Raw genomic sequence first — 22056 nt, 5'->3', positions numbered from 1 at the left:
CTTTGCTAATCTTCATAGAGATTATTCGGTTACTCAGCTGGGGGCTCTCCTTATGCACAAGTCGCTGAGCTGGGTAATTCATGAACAGAGTTGTGTAAAAAGGTCATAATCTGGATTCTCAGGAGTTTGAGGGAAGATAATGTCTGTACACAATTACTTGCAAGATAAAGCGTTACGGGGTATGTACCACAGAGGAAGTAAAAGCTAGATTCAGTAAGAATACAGGTGGAAGGGATTCGTGAGGAGTGGCTTTTGAGCTGGCCTTAAAAGACTACTTTTAGGGCATTCTCAGCAGAGTAATATAGGGCCCTCTGTAGTCTGGGTACTTTTTCTCTAGGCAGAAGCAAGCCACTATTGGTGAAATGGAGTGATATCTCTACCAGGCCATGAGCTCAACAATAATTTATCCAATAATCATTGGCCTTTTGCCAGGCTTTCGTTAGTAATGGGGACATAAAGGAGAATAAATTTCCAAGGAGACCTTCACACTTCCAGGTCCCTCTGCCTGCATCCCACATCTCACTGGATATCCTTTTTTAATTCTCTACATGGTTCTTTGCCTTACTTTTGTCAGGCTTATGCTCAGATATCACCGAATAAGAGAGGACTTCTTCAGCCACCCTTTCCACAGTAGCATCCATGTTTCCTGTCTTTATTTTTCTTCTTATCATTTCCTGACATTTCCTATAAAATATATTTTGTCAGTTTCTTACCCTAGACTATGAGCTTCATGAGAGGAGAAATTTTGTTTTGTTCACTACTGTATTCCCAATTCATAGAAGACGGCCTGACGATGAGGGTGCTTAATAAATACTTGATTGGATTGAAGAGGCTCCCTGGGAGACAGATAAGAGCTGACAGTTACAACATGATTGTAAAAAGGGCTTAAAAGCAGAGTAGTACTTGGGAAACACAGAGAAGGGAGAGGCCTACCTCCATGTAGGGTGGAAGAAATTGTCATGGAGAAAGTGTCATTTGCATGGCATCTGAAAAGAACCTGGGGCTTAAGTGGATGTGGCAGGAAGGGCACTCCAGGCATGCAATGGTTGACTTGGCCACAGCGTGGGGTGCCTGTGGTGAGAGGCAGAAAGACTCCAAAGCTCTGTTAAGGAGAGTCACATGTCAAGATTTGTATTCCAGAAAGATACCCTAGACTGCAGAGTGGATTGAAAGGGAGAGTCCGGCCACAGGAAGTTTATTTGTTCTGTTTTAGAGGTCCAGGTGAGAGATGAGAGGGTCTGAACTGAAGTAGAGGTGGAAGAAACAGAACATGGGAGAGAGAACAGAGCTGGTAAACCTCTACTATTAGATGAGGGGTTGGAAGTAGACAGGTCAGTATACCTATCCTGATTGTAGCAATTTAGTGGTCATTCATCAGGAATAATACTGTGACTTGACTTTCACTGCCTCCTCTAGCTTCTATGTCTGCTTCTATCTGTTTGTGCATTTATTCATGGAGCTGACGTTGTTACTGGTGGAGGGTGTCCAGGTTCTTGGCGTCTTGAACAAAGAATTGGACGAAATGCGCAAAGCAAAGAAAGAATGAAGCAACAAAAGCAGATACTTACTGAAAATGAAAGTACACTGCAGTGAGGCAGTGGGTGGAGCATATGGGCTCAAGGGTCCCCTTACAGAATTTGTGGGGGTTTAAATACCCTCTAGGGGTTTCCATTTAGTTACTTGGTGTACACCCTATGTAAATGAAGAGGATGAAGTAAAGTTACAAAGTCATTTACTTGGCATATGCCCTATGGAGAGGATATTTCCTGTCATAGCCGTAATGTGAATTGGCCTTTTGTTCCCTGCCTCCAGACCCTATTTTCCTGCCTCAGTGTGGACAAGGAACTGTGTAAGACGTGGAGGACAAGACATTTCAGTTACCTCATAACTCATAAAATGTTAGAACTAGGAGGAATTTCAGAGATCAGCTCAGCATCTGCTAGGACGTTGTTTTGGTAGTTGATTAAAATTGACTTTTTTATTTCAGCTCTTGGATGCTTAAACTACACCCATTTTCAAACCTCTCAGAACAATTCTGAATAGGAATTTTCAGGAGACATCCTGAAATGGAAGGGGCAATGCTACTGATTTTACATTTTTAATTGAGTCTGTTTTGCAGTTATTAATTCACTTCATTGAATAAAGACCTCCCTGGGATTAAAAAAGTCTTCTAACCAGCCTAGACCTATGCTTCCTGAAGTGTAATGCAAATGGAAGAACAGTGGAAAGGTTTTCTGAGGCCTTAAAGCAGTCCTGCTTTTGTTAGGAATTAGCTTTGCGTCTTTAGGTAATCAAGTAACCGCTTAGGGTGTTGCTTTCCTCTTCTGTAAAATGGGAGGTTTAATCTGCCGTGGTTCTTTTTTTTTTTTTTTTTTTTTGAGAGGGAGTCTCACTCTGTCGCCTAGGCTGGAGTGCAGCGGCGCAAGCAACCTCCACCTCCCAGGTTCAAGTGATTCTCCTGCCTCAGCCTCCCGAGTAGCTGGGCCTACAGGTGCGTGCCACCATGTCCAGCTAAGCCTGTAGTCCCAGCACTTTGGGAGGCCGAGGAGGGCAGATCACAAGGTCAAGAGATCAAGACCATCCTGGCCAACATGGTGAAACCCTGTCTCTACTAAAAATGCAGTGGTTCTTAATTTGGGTTGCACACTGTAATCTCCTGGGATGCTTTAAAAAGTCCTGATGCTTAAATGGTACCTCTAGAGCTTCTGATTTTATTGTTCTGGGGTGAATCCTGGGTTTTCTTTTCTTTAAAACCTCTCTCAGTGATTCCAATGTGCAGCCAGGTCCCACTCAAAGAAAGGGGGAAAAAAGCCTTAATAATGGGCTGACTGAATTGTCCTTCTGTGGGTAGATTTGCTCATCAAATCACAGTGCACAAATAGGGTAAGCTTGACATTAATTGTGGAGCTGTTGCTATGTAGGAAGCACTATGCTAGACAGTAGGGAGGATAAAATCTCTGCTTAACACAGAACCAACAAACAGCCAGGCGCGGTGGCTCATGCCTGTAATCCCAGCACTTTGGGAGGCTGAGGCAGGCACATCACCTAAGGTCAGAAGTTCAAGACCAGCCTTGCCAACATGGTGAAACCCCCATCTTTACTAAAAATACAAAAATTAGCCGGGCTTGGTGGCAGGCACCAGTAATCCCAGCTACTCTGGAGGCTGAGGCAGGAGAATTGCTTGAACCCGGGAGGCGGAGGTTGCAGTGAGCCGAGATCGCACCAATGCACTCCAGCCTGGGTGACAGAGCAAGAGTCCATCTCGGGAAAAAACAAACAACAAACGAAAAACATAGGTGAAACCCCTCCCCTTTGGAAAAGATCAATTTCCCAAAAGTGGTATTCTGTCTATTTCTTTGAAAATTGACAAGTGTGGCAACATATATCACCTGAAATTTTTTTTTTTAATCTGTGTTTTAACAGGAGGATCTTTCCAAGAGCAATGTGGGATGAAGTGATTGTTGTGGTTGCTGAGGGACTTAAACTGGCTTTTTTGGTGAAAAGGGATGTAGCAACTCAGGGAGGCAGAGGGAGTAAGTTGCAGTGGAAAGACTGGTATTCAAGACATGACTATAGTGAGTCAGGAAAATAGGGTGCAACCATCTTAAAAGGGCTCTGAGTAAATAAGGAGTTTGGATTTAATTCAGTTAGCCAAGAGGGAAGATGAGGAGAGTAGCAGAATCAAAACTGTGCTTTAGGATGAGTAATGTGGATCCATAAATTAAACAGGAAGAACAAGGGATACCACAAAGTTTGCAGTTAATCAGAAGTGAGGTGAAAAAGGACTGAGCTGGATTATGGTAGAGAAATTGCAAAGAAAGTGACATTTAGAAAGAAGATGATTGATCAGTGCTCTCTGGCTCCTAGCACAGTGCCTGGAATGCTCAATATTGGTTGAATGAATGACTCAATGAAATTGGGCCATATGAAGTAGAGAAACATTTGGAGCATGAGGAAATATAGAAAGCACTAAAACTCCTTTATTCTAGAGTTTGGTGTATTGAAAAAGGAATGAGGCAGTGGTTAACTCAACCACAGTCTCACTTGTAGGCTGTTTCTTTCATGATACATTTACCAGGATCCAGGGACTCTCTCTGAGCTCTGCAGGAGAAGAAAATGAATTTATCAGCTCCTCTGTGTACAGGGTAATGGATTCATGAAAACTAACTTAAAGAGATGGGTTTGTAGGCTGGAATGCCACATAATTATTAAATGTGTCAAAAGCTAGGAAGTTTTTCTGGCAAGGGTGGTACCTTCGCTAATGATAGCAATTCATACACCCAAAGATTGCTTGATAAAAATGGAAATTTAGAGTCAATAGAGTTTGTTATTTTTCAAGAGCTATTCCATGAAGCAGTGCTAGCTGGTGTCCTCTTTTTTTAGGGTGAGTTTTCCAAACTTTTCCAGGGCCCACCTCCAAAGATTCTGGTATGGTAGGTTTGAGGGCTTGAAGAAAGCCTAGGACTCTATGTTTAGCAGGTCCTCCAGTTAATTTTCATGATGAGGAAAGTCTGGTAAACTTTACCTGGAATTGTTTTTAATCTTTAAGCAGTGGCAGGTCCTGGACTGGAGTGCAGCCCAGTGGTTTTGAGTAGGCCTAGTGGGCTCTTGCAGTTGTTTCTTAGAGTGAAAGGTGTGACCCCTTCTGCTCAGCAGTTTTGATACTTGGGAGATATGCTTTCTCTAGGCTCAGCATATGTCTTAGTGACTCAGCAATTGAAACAAGTCCATTTGGATATTTTCCTGCTTTTTTAATGTAGAGAGATGTAATAAGCTGGGCTATTAAAATAAATATAGTTCCTGTATGAACTTTATTTCAAGGTAACTAAATAATAGATAAGAGAAATTGATCCCTGGTGGAATTCCAATTAATGAAACAGAAAGAATGATAAAATTTGTATACCACCATTTTGCAATTCATAATGGAAAAATTGATCTAGATTGTGATCATCAGTGACTGCTAAAATCATTAGATGAAAACTGATGGACACTTTATACTTAATGAAATAGACCAACACCTGAACCCATGACCAGCCTGATCAATACCAAGAGGGAGACTTTATGTTCATCTTGATGTAGTAGAGAAGGAAAGAGAGAGCATCCCTTTTCAGTATTCTTGAAAAAAAAAAAAAATCAAACCCAAATCTAAACCTCTAGTTTACCTGTTTATTGGAAATACACCCAGAGAATACAGGAATATGTTAAATCACATCTCAGGTATAAATCAGTCAAATCCAGAATATGGGAAATTATATAGCTTTGCTACTTTCAAAGTATGGTTTACAAACCAGTTGATGTCTCCTGAGACCTTGATAAAAATTCAGATTCTCAGTTTCTGTCTGCAGCCAACTGATTCAAAATCTGCCTTTTAACAAGATTCCTAGGTAATTCTCTTATACCTAAAGTTTAAGAAGCATTGTATAGGGCACTGACCTAGTTTCTTAGACAAATAGAAAGAAAAAAAATGGGAAAACCATTACAGTTTAAAAGAAAGTTAAATGTCATGTATTTTTTATATCTTGATTTGAAAAAATTAACTGTAAAAACATTTATGTGATAACTAAAAAATGTGAATGTTAGTTCTATATAAGATGATGGTATAGAGTTATTGTTAAAATTGTAGATGCAATGTTATTGTGATTTTTTTAAAAGCCCTTAACTCTGAGAGAAGATACATACTGAAGAGTTTAAAATAATCTGAAGCATGGGAGTAGAAAAGTATAGTTAAAGTACAATAGTCATATACGGATAATTTTGAAGCTGAGTAGTGGGTATGTGGGGATTCAATATACTGACTTTTGTGCATGTAAGTATAGTAAATGTAAGTATTAGTAAACAAAAAAAGGCATAGACTTGTAGTTTAAAATGACAACATTAAAGATGACAAATCAACTTTTAGTGTTCAAGCAGTTATGAAGGAAAACTCAAATATGGAGGCCTGCAAGGATAAATTTACGAAATTAATAATGTAAAACTATGAAACCCAAAGGGATGGATTGAAACCAACTTTGCAAAAGTCATAACTGAGAAAATTATGACAGTGAAAGATATCAGACCTAATTGATCCCATCTTGCTTCTAACCTCTGAACTGTCCTTGTTCATTCTTGGGCTTGAAACCACCTTTGCAAAATTATGACTGAGACAGTGAAAGAGATCTAACCTAACTGTGACTCCATCTTGCTTCTAACCTTTAAGCTGTCCTTGCTCATTCCTGGGCATAGGCTGAACTAACTTTGGGAGGAAATTAGTTTATGGTTTAAAACAAAGACGATAACAGACTTTCCCAAAACAAACCTCCTCCTTGCCTGGGGACTAGACTGCCATTGTCGGACTAAGAAATTATTCACAAGATTAGAAATTATAGTTTAGGAGTCACGCAGCTGGAGGCTACAAGATTCTGACCCTCCCTAAACCACTCCAAAGATCAGTGCTTGAGATATTTTGCAGACCCTGCACTTGATGGATCAGGGGGCACTACCCAGATCGATTAACTGACTCTTCTGATCTTGTGGCCCCCACCCAGGAACTGACTCAGCAGAAGAGAACAGCTTTGACTTCCTACAATTTCATCCCCGAGCCAACCAATCTGCACTTCCAATTCACTGGCCCCCTACCCACCAATTAACCTTAAAATCTCTGATCTCTGGCTGGGCGCAGTGGCTCACAACTATAATCCCAGAACTTTGAGAGGCCAAGGCGGGTGGATCACCTGAAGTTGGGAGTTCAAGACCAGCCTGACCAACATGGAGAAACCCCGTCTCTACTAAAAATACAAAATTAGGCAGGCATGGTGGCGCACGCCTGTAATCTCAACTACTCGGGAGGCTGAGGCAGGAGAATTGCTTGAACCCGGGAGGCGGAGGTTGCAGTCAGCGGAGACCATGCCATTGCACTCCAGCCTGGGCAACAAGACTGAAACTCCTCCGTCTCAAAAAAAAAAAAAAAAAAAAAAAAATCTCTGATCTCCGAGTTTTCGGGGAAACTGATTTAAGGAATAATAAAACTCTGGTCTCCCGCACAGCCAGCTCTGTGTGAATTACTCTTTCTGTATTACAATTCCCCTGTCTTGATAAATCAGCTCTGTCCAGACAGCAGGCAGGGTGAACGCCTTGGGCAGTTACAAAATCATATCTGAAAATGTTCTCAGTATCATAGCCATTATGTCAAATCAAATGCCGTGCATTCTACTTGAGTAATTCACAGAAAACAGGAAACGATGTTTCATTACAGAAAGATGTTGAATATATGATTTGCTTCTGGGGCCTTAAACTTAGAAGGACATTAAAATTGGTCATCATTGGCAGGGTGCCATTAGCCGGGCACGGTGGCTCATGCCTATAATCCTAGCACTTTGGAAGGCCGAGGCAGGCAGATCACTTGAGGTCAGGAGTTTGAGACCAACCTGGCCAACATGGTGAAACCCCGTCTCTACTAAAAAAATAAGCCGGGCATGGTGGTGCGCGCCTATAATCCCAGCTACTTAGGAGGCTGAGACAGGAGAATTGCTTAAGTGAGGGAGGGAGGTTGCAGTGAAAAAATAAATAAATAAAATATTTAAAAAATTAAATTGGCTGTCTAAAAGTGCAATGCCTTGTTACTGCTATTCCTTGCAAATGAATTAAAACTTGGACTGCCACATCCTGAGTGTTACATAGATTTACAGCAATTACAGTTATCTCACCTTTAAGGCAAATATTTTTAAGTTGCTAAGGCTAATTTTATAATTTTAAACCTCAAAGATGAGATCTATGAAGTCCTTGATTCTACATGTGTATTTTAACTCAACTACTCCTTAGTAGCTAAGACTTCCACCAAAACAGTTCTACCAATACTCTTAACATTTGCTGTGTATTAGAATCACCTGGGAAGCTTCTAAAACTGACTCTTGCCCAATCCTCACCCCAAGAGATCTGGATTGATTGGTTCAGTTCAGTGATTCACAGAACTTAGCATACATAGAATTATCTGGAAGGCTTCTTAAAACACCAATGCTGGGCCCACCCACAGTTTCTTTTTTCTTTAGGTCTGTGGTGGAACTCACAGTTTGCATTTCTACCAAGTTCTGAGTGATGCTGCTGCAGACAGCACTCTTTGAGAACCATTGCTCTAGTTTCTTAAGCTACCCAAGTCATTCTAATGGCAGCCAGGGTTGAGAACTGAGAGCCGCTTGCTTTGTAGTGTTGGCCCTGTGATAAAGTGAGCTGGGAGTTTTCAGACTTTTGGTCCAAAATAGTGCCTATATTCAAATTGTAGACAGTAAAATTGATATGAAGACGTAGCACCTTGTTGGTTTTACGTAGTGTCCCTTCACCATTAATGTGGCAGACTAAGAAGGGTAACATTAATGACCAGGCAAGAAACCCTGGTGAAGAGTAGAGCAGCTGTGTGAAGTACTGTGGCTTGCATAATTTTGCAAGGAGGGCAAGTGAGTAGATTCAGAAATGAGACTGAGCTGATGGGGCCAAAACCAATGCCACTCCTCTGACTTCCTCCAAGTGGTCTAGGGGACATACCATTTCTCTCTTGGGTTCTCGGGGTTAAATGAGGCTCAGTATTATCAGCAGGGAAAGAAATGTAAAGAATGTGCATTATAATCATCACTACAGTTGAATGCAGACTTCTATTGAAAGAACTCTAGCGTAGGGATCCCTGTTTATACATTGGCAGCTCAGTTCTCATAGTATAATCAGAGGATTCAAAAGTTCAATACAACTTGCATATGTGATATCACTCCTGTCTCCAAAATTGAAGAGTACAGGTTTATCATAACTTTAATGATTTTAGCTGTTTTCCTCTGAATTTTTTTTTTCTTGGACAGGCATCTTTCGAGTCTCATTGATCCCATTCCCATTTCTAGAAGGAAGACATTGGACTAGATCTCACGGATTCTTCCAAACACTCACATGCTGAGATAAATGATTTAAAGTCTTAAAGTATATATGACTAATGATAGTTTTTATGTTGACATGAAAGATTTCTTCTCCTCATCAGCCTGGTCTTGTCTTGTGTCCACTTTTTATGTACATTACATCTGAGATCCTACTGCCAAACCACGGAAGGGTGGGTGAATTGCGTGGACTGGATGTGGGGCAGTAGTGGGTGAGGGGTGAAGCCATCATTATCTTACCTGCCAAAGGTGTGTGAGTGTGAGAAGTTCAACAGTCAGTTGTCACATGTTTATTTGTGTACATGTTTTGCTTTCCAAAAGTATTTTAAGTCAACTGTGCTACTTAAGGGGTGCAGTTTTATATTTTGCTTTAAAGTGTTGATTTCTTTTTTATATGTGATCCAGTAAATCGTAATCATTAATAGTGCCTTTCAGAATTTGCCCACTCATCTGGTATAACTGGTTCTGATGGCTGGGAATAAAGGAAGAGGACGTGCTGCTTATACCTTTAATATTGAGGCTGTTGGATTTAGCAAAGGTGAAAAGTTACCTGATGTAGTGTTGAAACCACCCCCACTATTTCCTGTAAGTATATGAACAGTTGAATTCTCATAGTGTGTTTTTTCATTTTTCAGAGAATATTAAAATTCTATATGGGACTTGATGTATGATTATAGTATCCTCAAGTATAAGAAAGTAAAGGAGAGTGTGTTTCACTTACCTTTAAATATTTTCATGATCTGCTTTCTTAAAATATAGAAAACAAAACTGTATACATCTTTCCATGAATATATTTAGTACTATGTGAACCAGTAAAGAATTAGTTTTCAATTCTTACAACTTGTATTGGTGTTATTGATCAATTCCAATATGAAAATAATAGTTTAAAAAGTCATTAGGTTTTATAATGGTTCTCAGTTCGCACCCTATCACACCTTCACTTAATGATTTTCTTATCTTGTATCTATAGAATTTAAGTTTGCTCCTTAGTATACCACTTGACTTTTTCCCCCACTGAACTTTTTTTGCTTATTTTAGTGTTGTTTTAAAATTTAGTGAGTATGCTGCAAGCTTAATTTCCATAATATATAATGTTTTCGCTTTATGTTTAGTTTAGAATGTATCCAGGGATCTAGATGTCTCACACAAGGAGTCTCTGCGTTTTGCTCTTGGTATTTTACCTTTTTGATATTCAGCGCAGCATAAAAACAAAGACAAATATCTCAGGTATTGGCATAATGTCACTTTACAGTGCTTTTTAAAACAAGCTCTCTTCCATGTGTGAGGAGATTACTTCTAAACACTGGGGATGTTAGTACATAGTATTTCTTTATACTTGGAATAAAATTAAAATTCCTTACTACTGGGTAAAAGGCTCTGCCCAATCTCTCCGTTCTGATGTCTCTCTGACCCTTTTTCTACCACTGTCCTTCTCATTCCCCAGCTACGCAGGCCTCCTTGGGTCCTCAGGCCTTTGGCCCTGCTGGTTCTCTGCTGGAACCATCTCTTCTCTTTGCATGGATGGCTCCCTGATTTTATCCCAATCTCTACTCAAATGTGACCTCCCCAAGAGGCCACGCATGCTCACCCTGCATAGATTCCACCTCCATCGTCCATGCACTGTCAGTCATTTTTCCTTTACCCACCTTCATTTATTTTTATGTCATTTGTCACTATGTGAAATTGTATGTCACCTCATTTGTTTACTAATTTGTTGTATGTTGCTCTCCTAGAATGTAAGTTCCCTGTGGGCAGGGACTTTGACTTGTTTATCATGGTATCCTCCATAGTCTAAACATGTTGAGTACTCAATAAGTAGTTGCAGCATGAATGTATACATTCCTAATCAAATTTTGAAAATGTACCTTATCTTTATCCTCTGAAATCAGAAATGTCTTTACTAGGTACCCTAGAGATCCACTTGTTAATGAATATATTTGTGTAAATATATACACACATACAAATGCGTATTTGTGTATATGTATGTGTGTGTGTATAATTTTTAAAACTTGAAATGCAGCTTCAAACTCCATCTTGCCATTTATTCACTTCTCAGTTTCTTCACTGTAAAAGGATAAATATTGGTAGCCCTTTCAATGAGATAATGGATGTTGGATATTGAGTATATCGTAGTCATAGTAACCACTTACTAAATGATAGCTGCTGCTTTTTTATGTATTTATTTTTTTCCAATAACACCACCACTAGCTGAGGTTAATAAGAACCTAAAGCAGCTGCTCTCATTTGGGTACCTTAGTTTTTCTTTTTTCTTTTGGTACATTAATTTTTTTTTTTTTTTTTTTTTTTTTTTTTTTTTTTTTTTTTTGGTGAGATGGACTCTAGCTCTGTCACCCAGGCTGGAGTACAGTGGCGCGATCTTGGCTCACTGCAAGCTCCGCCTCCCGGGTTCACACTATTCTCCTGCCTCAGCCTCCCGAGTAGCTGGGAATACAGGTGCCCGCCACCATGCCCGGCTAATTTTTTGTATTTTTAGTGGAGACAGGGTTTCACCGTTTTAGCCAGGATGGTCTCGATCTCCTGACCTCGTGATCCACCTGCCTCGGCCTTCCAAAGTGCTGGGATTACAGGCGTGAGCCACCACGCATGGCCTGGTACTTTAATTTTTAAAGTAGATAATCACATAGGTTAACAGACTGTATGGCAAAATGATTATTGGTGTAGTTTTCAGGGCCAATAGGAAAATTACACATCTTTCTTACCTCTAATATAAGAGCAAAGTAGGAAATGGGTTAACAGGTTAAATAGACTACAGAAGTTCATCTTCTAAGTTGGTTGTAAAACTTAGTGCCTGTAAAACATAGTATTTCAATAAAACTGCTGTTTTCTATAATACAGATAAAAGGGATATTAAAATACATAATTGATTTGAAAAAAATCTTTGTCTCTTAATTTAAACAGGATACAGATTATAAACCAGTGCCACTGAAAACAGGAGAAGGTGAAGAATATATGCTGGCTTTGAAACAGGAGTTGAGAGAAACAATGAAAAGAATGCCTTATTTTATTGAAACACCTGAAGAAAGACAAGGTACTGTATTGGAGTCTTTGATTATGTGGCTTAATGTATACAGATGAAACAGTGTTTAAGCACAAGATATATAATCATTTAATGTTGATTGATTCGATTCAATCAAAAATTAACTACTTTGAAAAAGCTATTTATGTTGCTTTAACAGAAAAAATACTTTAAACTTTTTGATATTTTATTTTTAGAAATATCTTTCATAATAATTTTATATGTTCAGTGAAAATTATGAAAAACAGGAAAATTTTAAAAAGCAAAAATTACCCATTCTTACGTCTAGAGAACCACTATTAATATTTTAGTATATATTCCAGATTTTTTCTTATGCATGTATATTCTCTTTACAAAATTAGATTCACATTACTTTGTATCTTCCTTTTTTCACTCAGTAGCATATTAGCATTTTCACATATCCTGATTATTCTTGGAAAACATGACTTTTAATGACTGGTAGTCTACTCTGTGGATATATTATTATTAACTGTAACTAATTTCCTGCTTTTTAAATATTATTTCCAGTTTTTTGCTTGTATATATAATGCCGTGATTATTATCATTATACATAAACCTTTATGCATGTCTCTGATTATTTAATATTTAGGTTAAAAAAATTTTTGAGACTTAATTTTGTTTGGTTTATCATTTAGGTATTTGATATGATGTAAAATATGTATTCATTGGTGCTGCTTAGGGAAGAAAGGAAACATTATAGTTGGAGAGGGCTCAACAGTCTCAGGCTAGAAGTGGGAAGTGGTTTTATAGGAAAGGAAACCATTCCTGAGTAGCTATTTAGCACAGCAGTACTATATTGATTTTTCACTTTCTGCCCTTGATTGTTGAGATTAGAGAGACTGATATCATCTTTGAGTTCTCAAAACAACATCATTAAAACATGAGAAATTCATAGTGTCATCTCATTCCATTCGTATTAAAAATACATTCCATTTTTCCTCTCTCTCTAGAATAGTTTGAATTGGCTGAGTCAAAAAAGGAAGCCTTATGTAATGATCTTAGCATGTGCTTATAATTATAGGAAGCATTTTAGACAAATTCATTTAATTCTCAAAACATAGCTGCTTTAAGTTATATAATGGTTTGATAAGAAATATTTTATCTCAAAAATACTTAATTTTTTTTTTTTTTTTTGAAATGGGATGGAGTCTCACTCTTGTCACCCAGGCTGGAGTGTAGTGGTGCAATCTCAGCTCACTGCAACCTCTGCTTCCTGGGTTCAAGTGATTGTCACATCTCAGCCTCCTGAGTAGCTGGAATTGCAGATGCGCAGCACCATGCCCGGCTAATTTTTGTATTTTTAGTAGAGATGTTTCACCATGTTGGCCAGGCTGGTCTTGAACTCCTGACCTCAAGTGGTCTACCCATCTCAGCCACCCAAAGTGCTGGGATTACAGACAGACGTGAGCCACCATGCCCGGCCTAATACTGAAATTTTTAACTTTCATGATTATGTTGCATGCTTTCTTCTGTTTGAGTTCTAAAATAAAAGTTTTCATTTTAAATATTTTAAAAAGTAAGACCAAATGAACTAATCAGTATTCATTCTTATTAGAAAAAATAGTAATGCAGGGTATACTTTAGTGCTTTTAAAATTGATCTTTTCTCTATGGCACAGATGCACTTAGGTGAATGTGGTTGTTATTAAAGCACATGTCTAATTTAAAAGTATGTCAAATCAGACCGGACACGGTGGCTTACTCTTGTAATCCTAGCACATTGGGAGGCTGAGGCAAGCAGATCACCTGAGGTCAGGAGTTCGAGATCAGCCTGGCCAACATGGGAAAACCCTGTCTCTATTAAAAATACAAAAGTTAGCCAGGCATGGTGGTGCATTCCTGTAATCCCAGCTACTCAGGAAGCTGAAGCAGGAGAATTGCTTGAACCCGAGAGGTGGAGGTTGCAGTGAGCTGAGATTATGTCACTGCACTGCAGCCTGGGTGACAGAGTGAGACTCTGTCTCAAAAAAAAAAAAAGTATATCATATAATTAAAGCATTTATGTGAGTGTTTTAGACAGGGATATTAAAAACATAATTTTGTTGTTGGTCTATGGGAGTGGTTGGCTAGTACTTGGATTAAGGGGCACTTTATCTTTGATAACTATGCAATAAAGTATTTCAAAATATAAGGGTTTTTTTTTTTTTTTTGCTTTTATTTCTTTCAGGGGAAAACTCTTGTATAGAAATTTCCAAATTGATACAAGTACATTCTCCCTGAGATCTTCATGTTTACTTCTGTCTTTTGTTTTGTTTTGTTTTATGTTTTATTTTGGAGATGAGGTCTCGCTCTGTCACCCAGGCTGGAGTGCAGTGGCACAATCATAGCTCACTGCAGCTTCCAAACTCCTGGGCTCAAGTGATCCTCCCACCTCAGCCTCTTGAGTAGTTGGGACTACAGGCGTACACACCATGCCCGGCTAATTTTTAATTTTTTTTTGTTGTTGTAGAGACGGGAGTCTTGCTTTTTTGCTCACACTGGTCTCACATTCCTGGCTTTAAGTGATCCTCCCATCTCGACCTTCCAAAGTGCTGAAATTACAGGCATGAGCCACCGCACCCAGCTTACCTCTGTTTCCTAATATAGTGTTTAAAAAACACACTTATGTTAAAAATAAAGGTTTTTCTATAAAATATATACATTTATATGTGCCTATATAGGTTTATATAATATGTGTATATATGTGCATACATTAATTTATATAATATCCATGCTATGAGTGAAAAATAATTGGCCAGACTGAAGAGAACGACCCTACTGTCAGAGAGAATCATATTCCAGATAGAGATGTTGCATGACTGTACCTTCGCTAGGTGCATCACTTACCACCTGTGTGCTTTAGGAAACAGAGACTTAAGGGCTACTGTAAAGAACTAAATCACTAGACACTAGGACAGACAAATAGGGTGGGAGATCTCAAGACTTCCTGATAGTCAAGTGGCTGGTGGCTCAGGGCATTGAGATCAGTCCTCAAGAACTGACGGCATGGAATGAACATATTTCATGTTGCGATGTCTTCAAAGTTTGTTTTTAATGTTTTCAGGTAGGATTATAGAAATGATTAGTATTTTCTTTGCATCGAAATTTGTTATTTATATAATAAAGGAAAAACACCAATGAATATTATTTTAGTGAATTTTAGCTATAAGAGATCGTCTAGTCTAGTGGTTCCCAGCTCAGGTTCCTGAACCACAGGGTCCTCTGAAGTAGAAACATGATTCTGACAGTGGTGATAGTGTCATAAGTCATTTTCAGAACCTCAAAGCTTAATGGAAATTATACATTTACTTAAATACGTCCACAGGTCTGTTACTGAATAAATGGAATTTGGCTTACTAATTCTTGGTATACCATCAGTGTCCATGAGACCCAATATACATTTTTGACGTTTTTTTTTTGGAGCAGTTCTTATTGTTTGTATGATTGATATTGATAACTTTTATTCTTGCATAGAGGTTTTCTAAAGAAGAAACAGACATTTACTTAAAAAGGAAAACTCGTTTTATCTTAGAATACCTTATCAGCCCATTGGACCCTTTTATATATCTAAAATAATTATGGAATCTGAGTGATCTTATTTTTTCTCTATATTGAAATACCTTGCTATTTTATCATCATACATATTATCTCATCACTATTCATCAGACATTCCCCACTATGCTGAAAAAAAGAATAAATATAAAAAATGGGAGAATGATGAAATTGGCTGTGCAATTCAAATAAATTATCACTATTATGTCATCATATAGTTTTCCTATGGTGTTGTCCAAAGCATTACATCTGTTTTTTAAGAAGTTATAAAGTCTTCAGAGACTCTTATGTTTGTAGTTGCTCTGTTTTAATTTTCATTTAATACAATTGAAAATTTCAAAAATTTTTAATTTTTTGCTCATAATGTCTAAAATTGACAGAAAAACATGTTCCACAATTCTTAGACGAATCAGAAGACAAATGCAAAGAGATAGATAGCTCTCTGGATGCTCATGATGATGATGAAATTGATTGTATAAGCAAAATCTCAGACTGTGAGTCTTCAGATGACAGTGTCTTCAATGAATTTTCTCAAATTCAACAATCAATGAGTAAACACTGTATCTCCAAGAATTAAAAAGGAATTATGGTGGCCTTCTACAGTCAATCTTTGAAAAAGAACTCATCATGTAATACTTTGTAACAAAAACCTGGAACATCCTGTTTGCTAAAATGAGACGATCATTTTTGTTCTATGATATTTGTGCACCAAAATTAATTTGATGTGTTTTGTAACTGACAGATGCTGAACATAAAGGCAAAGACAACAATGATTGAAAGGAAATTGATTATATAGACATGAAATTGTTTTCTGGATTGATTGTGTTAACTGGTGATTATAAATTTAATAATGAAAATATTTTGCAAGTATAGAGCAAAGAAGATGGCTGGGCCATCCTCTCTTCAATAAAAGTATGAGACATCAGCCGGGCGCAGTGGCTCACCCCTGTAATCCCAGCACTTTGGGAGTCTGAGGCGGGTGGATCACGAGGTCAGGAGATCAAGACCACCCTGGCTAACATGGTGAAACCCCGTCTCTACTAAAAATACAAAAAATTAGCCGGGTGTGGTGGAGGGCGCCTGTACTCCCAGCTACTCGGGAGACTGAGGCAGGAGAGTGGAGTCAACCTGGGAATGAGCCGAGATTGTGCCACTGCACTCCAGCCTGGGCAAGACTCCGCCTCAAAAAAAAAAAAAAAAAAAAGTATGAGACATCAAAGTTTTTTAAAGTATTGCATTTTGGATATGTAAGTACAAGAAGAAGAATTGGAAGTAGTGATAAGCTAGATTCTACTAGAAATGCATTTATAATCTGAAATTATTTAGATGATACACATATGAGAAAAAGAACCAGAGGAAATTACAAGTTAGAACCTATTAAAGATGTCTTTGGAATCTGGGATCAGGACGTACAGAAGGCATATATTCTAGGTTTGTGTGTGGCAGCCGATGCACAGAAAACTGCATTCAAATGACTTTGCCCATTTTGGTTAAATTTACCTTCAAAATCAGTAAAACATGTAATATAAATTTGGATTTGCTATACTTAATTGCTTAGTAAAATCTCCAATAACTTTATTTATTTATTTTTATTTGAGACAGGATCTCGTTCTGTCACCCAGGCTGGAATGCAGTGGCATAATCTCAGCTCACTGCAGCCTCCACCTCCCAGGCTCAAGTGATCCTCCCACCGTAGCCTCCCAAGTAGCTGGAACCATTGGCATGAGCTACCATGCCCAGCTAATTTTTGTATTTTTTGTAGAGATGGGGTTTCACCATGTTGCTCAGGCTGGTCTCGAACTCCTGGACTCAAGGGATCCAGCTGCCTTGGCCTCCCAAAGTGCTGGGATTACATCCTGAGCCACTGTGTTGGGCCTAGTTTTATTGATTTTTAAGTAACAGCTTTACTGAGACATAATCCACTATATAAAATTTGCTTTTTAAAGTGTACAATTCAGTGACTTTTAATATAGCCACAGAGTTGTGCAACCAACACCACTATTTAATTTTTTTTTTTTTTTTTTTTTTTTTTTTTTTTTTGAGACAAGAGTCTTGCTCTGTTACCCAGGCTGGAATGCAGTGGCATTATCTCAGTTCACTGCAACCTCCACCTCCTGGATTCAAGTGATTCTCTTGCCTCAGTCTCCCAAGTAGCTGGGATCACAGGCACGCGCCACCACACATGGCTAATTTTTTTGTGTTTTTAGTATAGATGGGGTTTCACCATGTTGGCCCGGCTGGTCTTGAACACCTGACCTATTAGCAATCTACCTGCCCCAGCCTCTCAAAGTGCTGGGATTACAGGTGTGAGCCACTGTGCCCAGCCACTATCTAATATTTTAGATGCTTTTCATCATCTAGAAAAGAAATTCTGTACCCTTTAGTAGTCATTCCCTACTCTCCCTCCTTCCAACCCATGGCACCAGAAATCTGCTTTCTGTCTCTAGAGATTCCATGTCATATAAGTGGAATGATGTAGCATGTGTCTTTGGCTTCTTTCACTTGCCATAATGTTTTCAAGGTTCATTCATGGCTTAGTATATATGAGTGCTTCATTCCTTTTTATGGCTGAATAATATTCCACTGTATGGATATATGCCACATTTTGTTTATCCACTCATCACTTGATGGGCATTTGGGTCAGTTCACTTTTGGGATTACATGAGTTATCTTGTCATAAACATTCATGTACATGTTTTGTGTGAAGACATGTTTTCATTTATATTGGGTATATACATAGGATCATATGGTAACTCTATATTTCACATTTTGAGGAACTGCCAAACAGTTTTCTAAAGTGGCCACCCCATTTTACATTCCCATCAATAATGTATGAGAGTTCCAATTTTTCCATATCCTTGCCAACATTTCTTATTTTTTTTTGATTCTAGCCATCCCAGTGGTTGTAACACAGTATCTCATTGTGGTTTTGATTTGAATTTCCGTAATGATTGGTGATGTTGGACATCTTTTCATGCTTTTTGTCCATTTTTGTATCTTCTTTAGAGAAATGTCTATTCAAATCCTTTACCTCTTTTTAATTGGGTTCCAATAATTGGTTTTCAATATCTGTTCTTTTATCTGTTATCTTTTTTATTTATTCTCTGTATTTCATTATTTGAAATTAACTTAAAAATATTTTAAAATATAAAAAGTGGTCTACTGTACCCAGAGAAAAAGGGTAAAAACTGTTTTTTTCTGGTATACTGAGGGTTAAAATTATTTAAAATATGGAAACTGTTTTGGAGAAAATTCTTAAAAAGAAGTCATTGTGTTACAAATTCTAGGAATCTCTCATTTGTGCTGACTTCGTTTTATAGATTAAAAACTTGGCAAGATTAGTTAAAACATTTTACCTGAAGTCAAACAGTTAAAATACCTAGAAAAACCTGATCTCTTGGTCTCTGATCTACTACTTATTTTGGTTATCTTTCTCTCATACATGGTTGTATTATTTGGAAGCATATCCTTGACATAAGAGAAAAATCAGTATATATTTGGTCCTTGATTTTTATCCATTCATCTTTAGTATTACCTTCCCTTTTTCATGCTTAACTCCTGAACTACTTTTTATGATGAACATGGCTTCAAGCTTTTGTGTGATAGTGTTGCTTTCCAACTTGTGCTGCTGGAAAAGAGTTTGTGCCCTCCTTAAGGGTATTTCTTGTGATAAGGTGGACTAGTCTGAATCAAGAGCCGCAGTTGTGGCTTTACTGGTTTTGGCAAGCTCAGAGGGTTCCTGCAGAGTTTTCAGCAGTTGGCATGTAGGGCTTGCAGCTTGCTCATTTATGCCTCAGATCAGTAACCCCTCACCAAGTCCATCCTTGCCTACCCCTACCCTTTTTCCCATTCTCTTATGTACAAAGGTGGGAAACTCCCTGTATGTAAAATTAAAAATGTTGTCTGTTGTTTTCAATAATCTTAAAGGAATGGCTTAAGTTCAGGGTTACTGTTGATTTCCCTAATGAGTTCTTTATTCTTTTTTCCCCTAGATATTGAAAGGTATAGTAAAAGATACATGAAGGTATACAAGGAAGAATGGATACCAGGTAACTACAAAACACACAATATGAAAACAGTTTTTAAAGGCTGTCTCTCTCACCTCATGTTTTTTTTTTAGGATAAGTTTTCTATTTTTACCATAGGAAAACTGAGTCTGGTTCTTTTATTGTGATTAATTAGTAATATAAATCTGTTAGAAACTAAGGTGAAAAGATTTTTATGCTAAAACAAGGAAGAGTTGAAGTGCTTTTGTGGAAGTTCTTAAAATATATATATATGTATATTTTATTTTATTTATTTTTTTGAGATGGAGTCTTGCTCTGTCGCCCAGGCTGGAGTGCAGTGGCACGATATCGGCTCATTGCAAGCTCCACCTCCAGGGATCATGCCATTCTCCTGCCTCAGCCTCCCGAGTAGCTGGGACTACAGGCCCCCGCCACCATGCCCAGCTAATTTTTTGTATTTTTAGTAGAGACAGAGTTTCACCGTGTTCGCCAGGATGGTCTTGATCTGACCTCATGATCCACCCGCCTCAGCCTCCCAAAGTGCTGGGATTACAGGCATGAGCCAACACCCCCCGCCCTTAAAAATACATTTTTTACAAAAATAGGACAGGCCAAACAAACCCTTTTAATTTTCCAATTTAATTAGCCACAATCACAATTTTAATTCGTAATACCAGAAAGCACAAATACTATGCTCCTGAGCAATTTTAGAGCATTTGAAGAGAAAGCAAAAATCTCGTTTTAAAGATATTTTAAGCCAAGCTCATGGATCTTCCTTTCTTTTATGCAGACATAGACTAGTTTTGTTGTTAGGTTTCTTCAAAAGAACCATATCTAAAAAGAAGCTTTACCTTGGGTATGGACAAGTTAGAAGGGGCTGTAAAGGAGATCTCATCCCACTCATTCATTTTGCAAATAAAAACAGTTGTCATAGAAATAAAGTGACCTGTCAGGCCATGTGGCCAGTATTGTTAGAACCCAGGTCTTCTCATTTTAATTCACATTCTTTTTATGTCTCTGTCCTTGGTCTTTTATGGAAACTCCCCTTATGTAAAAACATAGATGGCATTAACAGCCTTATCATTTTCACAGATTATAGTACTATCTTTTCAGTGTTGGTAAGGTTGGGGCACCCTGGAAACAACTTAGGTCTCTCATTTCTTCCGTTTCATTAGTATTCATCTCTCAAATGATTCTCTACATATTCCATCATGATCTAGAATGAATAGCTTATAAAAACTAAAATATATTCAAAACAAAATTTATTTTTCAGGTAAAATGACTTGAGATTTAAATGCTTTGTAAAAATGCTCCAAATTTTCTTTAAAAGCAGGCAATATTTTTAAATCAACTTTTATGTTGCTTCCATTTCCTGTTTAACTCCATGCTTAAAAATTAAAAGAAAGTGACACATTAGAGGAATTATTTAGCTAATACAAGCAAAATTATTTATTGGAGGAAATTTGTTTTTGACAGCTATTTATATTTTTAATTTTAAAGTTTTCAGATATTACAATTGTTTATTTCATTTTGCATGTTTTGGGATTGTGGTAACATCCTTTTGAAAAAAAAATTTTGTTGCATAAGAAATATATCAACTACAGAATATATCAACTACAGAAAACTTATGAAATATAAAGTGGTCAAATAAATATAAATAATACTTAAGAAAAACCGTCATAATTCCAACACCCACAAATAATTACCATAAGATTTCCTTCACCAAAAATTTTATAGCACTATTTCAGAGCTATTGTAATGAATTTTCTTTATAGGAGAAAATATATCATTGTCTGTAATATTTGGATTTGGTTTTTATATGTTTCAAGCTAAATTTGTAAAGTCAGATACTAAGGCACTTTATTGTCATTTTCTGGACAACTGTTGTGTCCTTCAAATAGTTATGTTCAATGCCACTAATTCCTAGAGGAAACTGCAATTTTTTATTTTTTATTTTATGTACAGATTGGAGAAGACTTCCAAGAGAGATGATGCCAAGAAATAAATGTAAAAAAGGTACATTGACTAATATAATAGTAATTCAGGTAGGAAAAGGTTATTTCTTACATTCTGTTAATATGGATTTGTCAACCCAAAGTTATACTCACTGTTCTTAATGCTTTTCTTATTTTGAGCCAGACAAGGGATCTCGTGCCTGTAATCTCAGCATTTTGGGAGGCTGAGGTGGGAGGATCACTTGAGCCCAGGAGTTTGAGACCAGCCTGGGCAACATAGTGAGAACTTGTCTCTACAAAAAGTTAAAACAAGTATTAGCCAAGTGTGGTGGCATGCACCTGTAGTCCCAGCTACTTGGGAGTCTAAGGTGGGAGGATCACTTGAGCCGAAGAGGCAGAGGCTGCAATTAGCCTAAACTGCACCACTGCACTTAAGCCTGGAAGACAGAGCAAGACCCTGACACTCTGTCTAGGACCCTGATTCTCTCCCTCTCTCTGTCCCCTGATGTATGTGTGTGTGTGTATATATATATGCATTATAACTATTTTGCTAAAGCTTGTTTTTTGTTTGTCTTTTGGGTGTTTTTTTTCTTAGTTGTTGCCTTTTCTTTGTGTATG

General features: G+C 37.8%; 1 protein-coding gene across 10 annotated transcripts in view; it reads left to right on the top strand.

The window, feature by feature from the left end:
* Positions 1-22056, top strand: part of POLR3G (RNA polymerase III subunit G) — a 41292-nt gene that overhangs the window by 2360 nt on the left and 16876 nt on the right. For 4 of the 10 annotated variants that reach the window (XM_063810276.1, XM_009448870.5, XM_016953012.4 and 1 more), the window contains exons 2-5: positions 9324-9473; positions 11808-11937; positions 19469-19525; positions 21449-21499. In XM_063810276.1, the coding sequence (XP_063666346.1) occupies positions 9357-9473; positions 11808-11937; positions 19469-19525; positions 21449-21499 (355 nt within the window). In that variant the 5' untranslated portion in view covers positions 9324-9356. Of the gene's footprint in view, positions 1-1213; positions 1332-9313; positions 9474-11807; positions 11938-19468; positions 19526-21448; positions 21500-22056 lie in introns of those variants that run through there. The other 6 variants (XM_009448866.5, XM_054684196.2, XM_001141153.7 and 3 more) reach the window with 3 other exon arrangements.

This window comes from Pan troglodytes, chromosome 4 (genome assembly GCF_028858775.2).
Source record: "Pan troglodytes isolate AG18354 chromosome 4, NHGRI_mPanTro3-v2.0_pri, whole genome shotgun sequence".
Taxonomy (NCBI): Eukaryota; Metazoa; Chordata; class Mammalia; order Primates; family Hominidae; genus Pan; species Pan troglodytes.
This window is presented reverse-complemented; position numbering and strand designations above follow the sequence as displayed.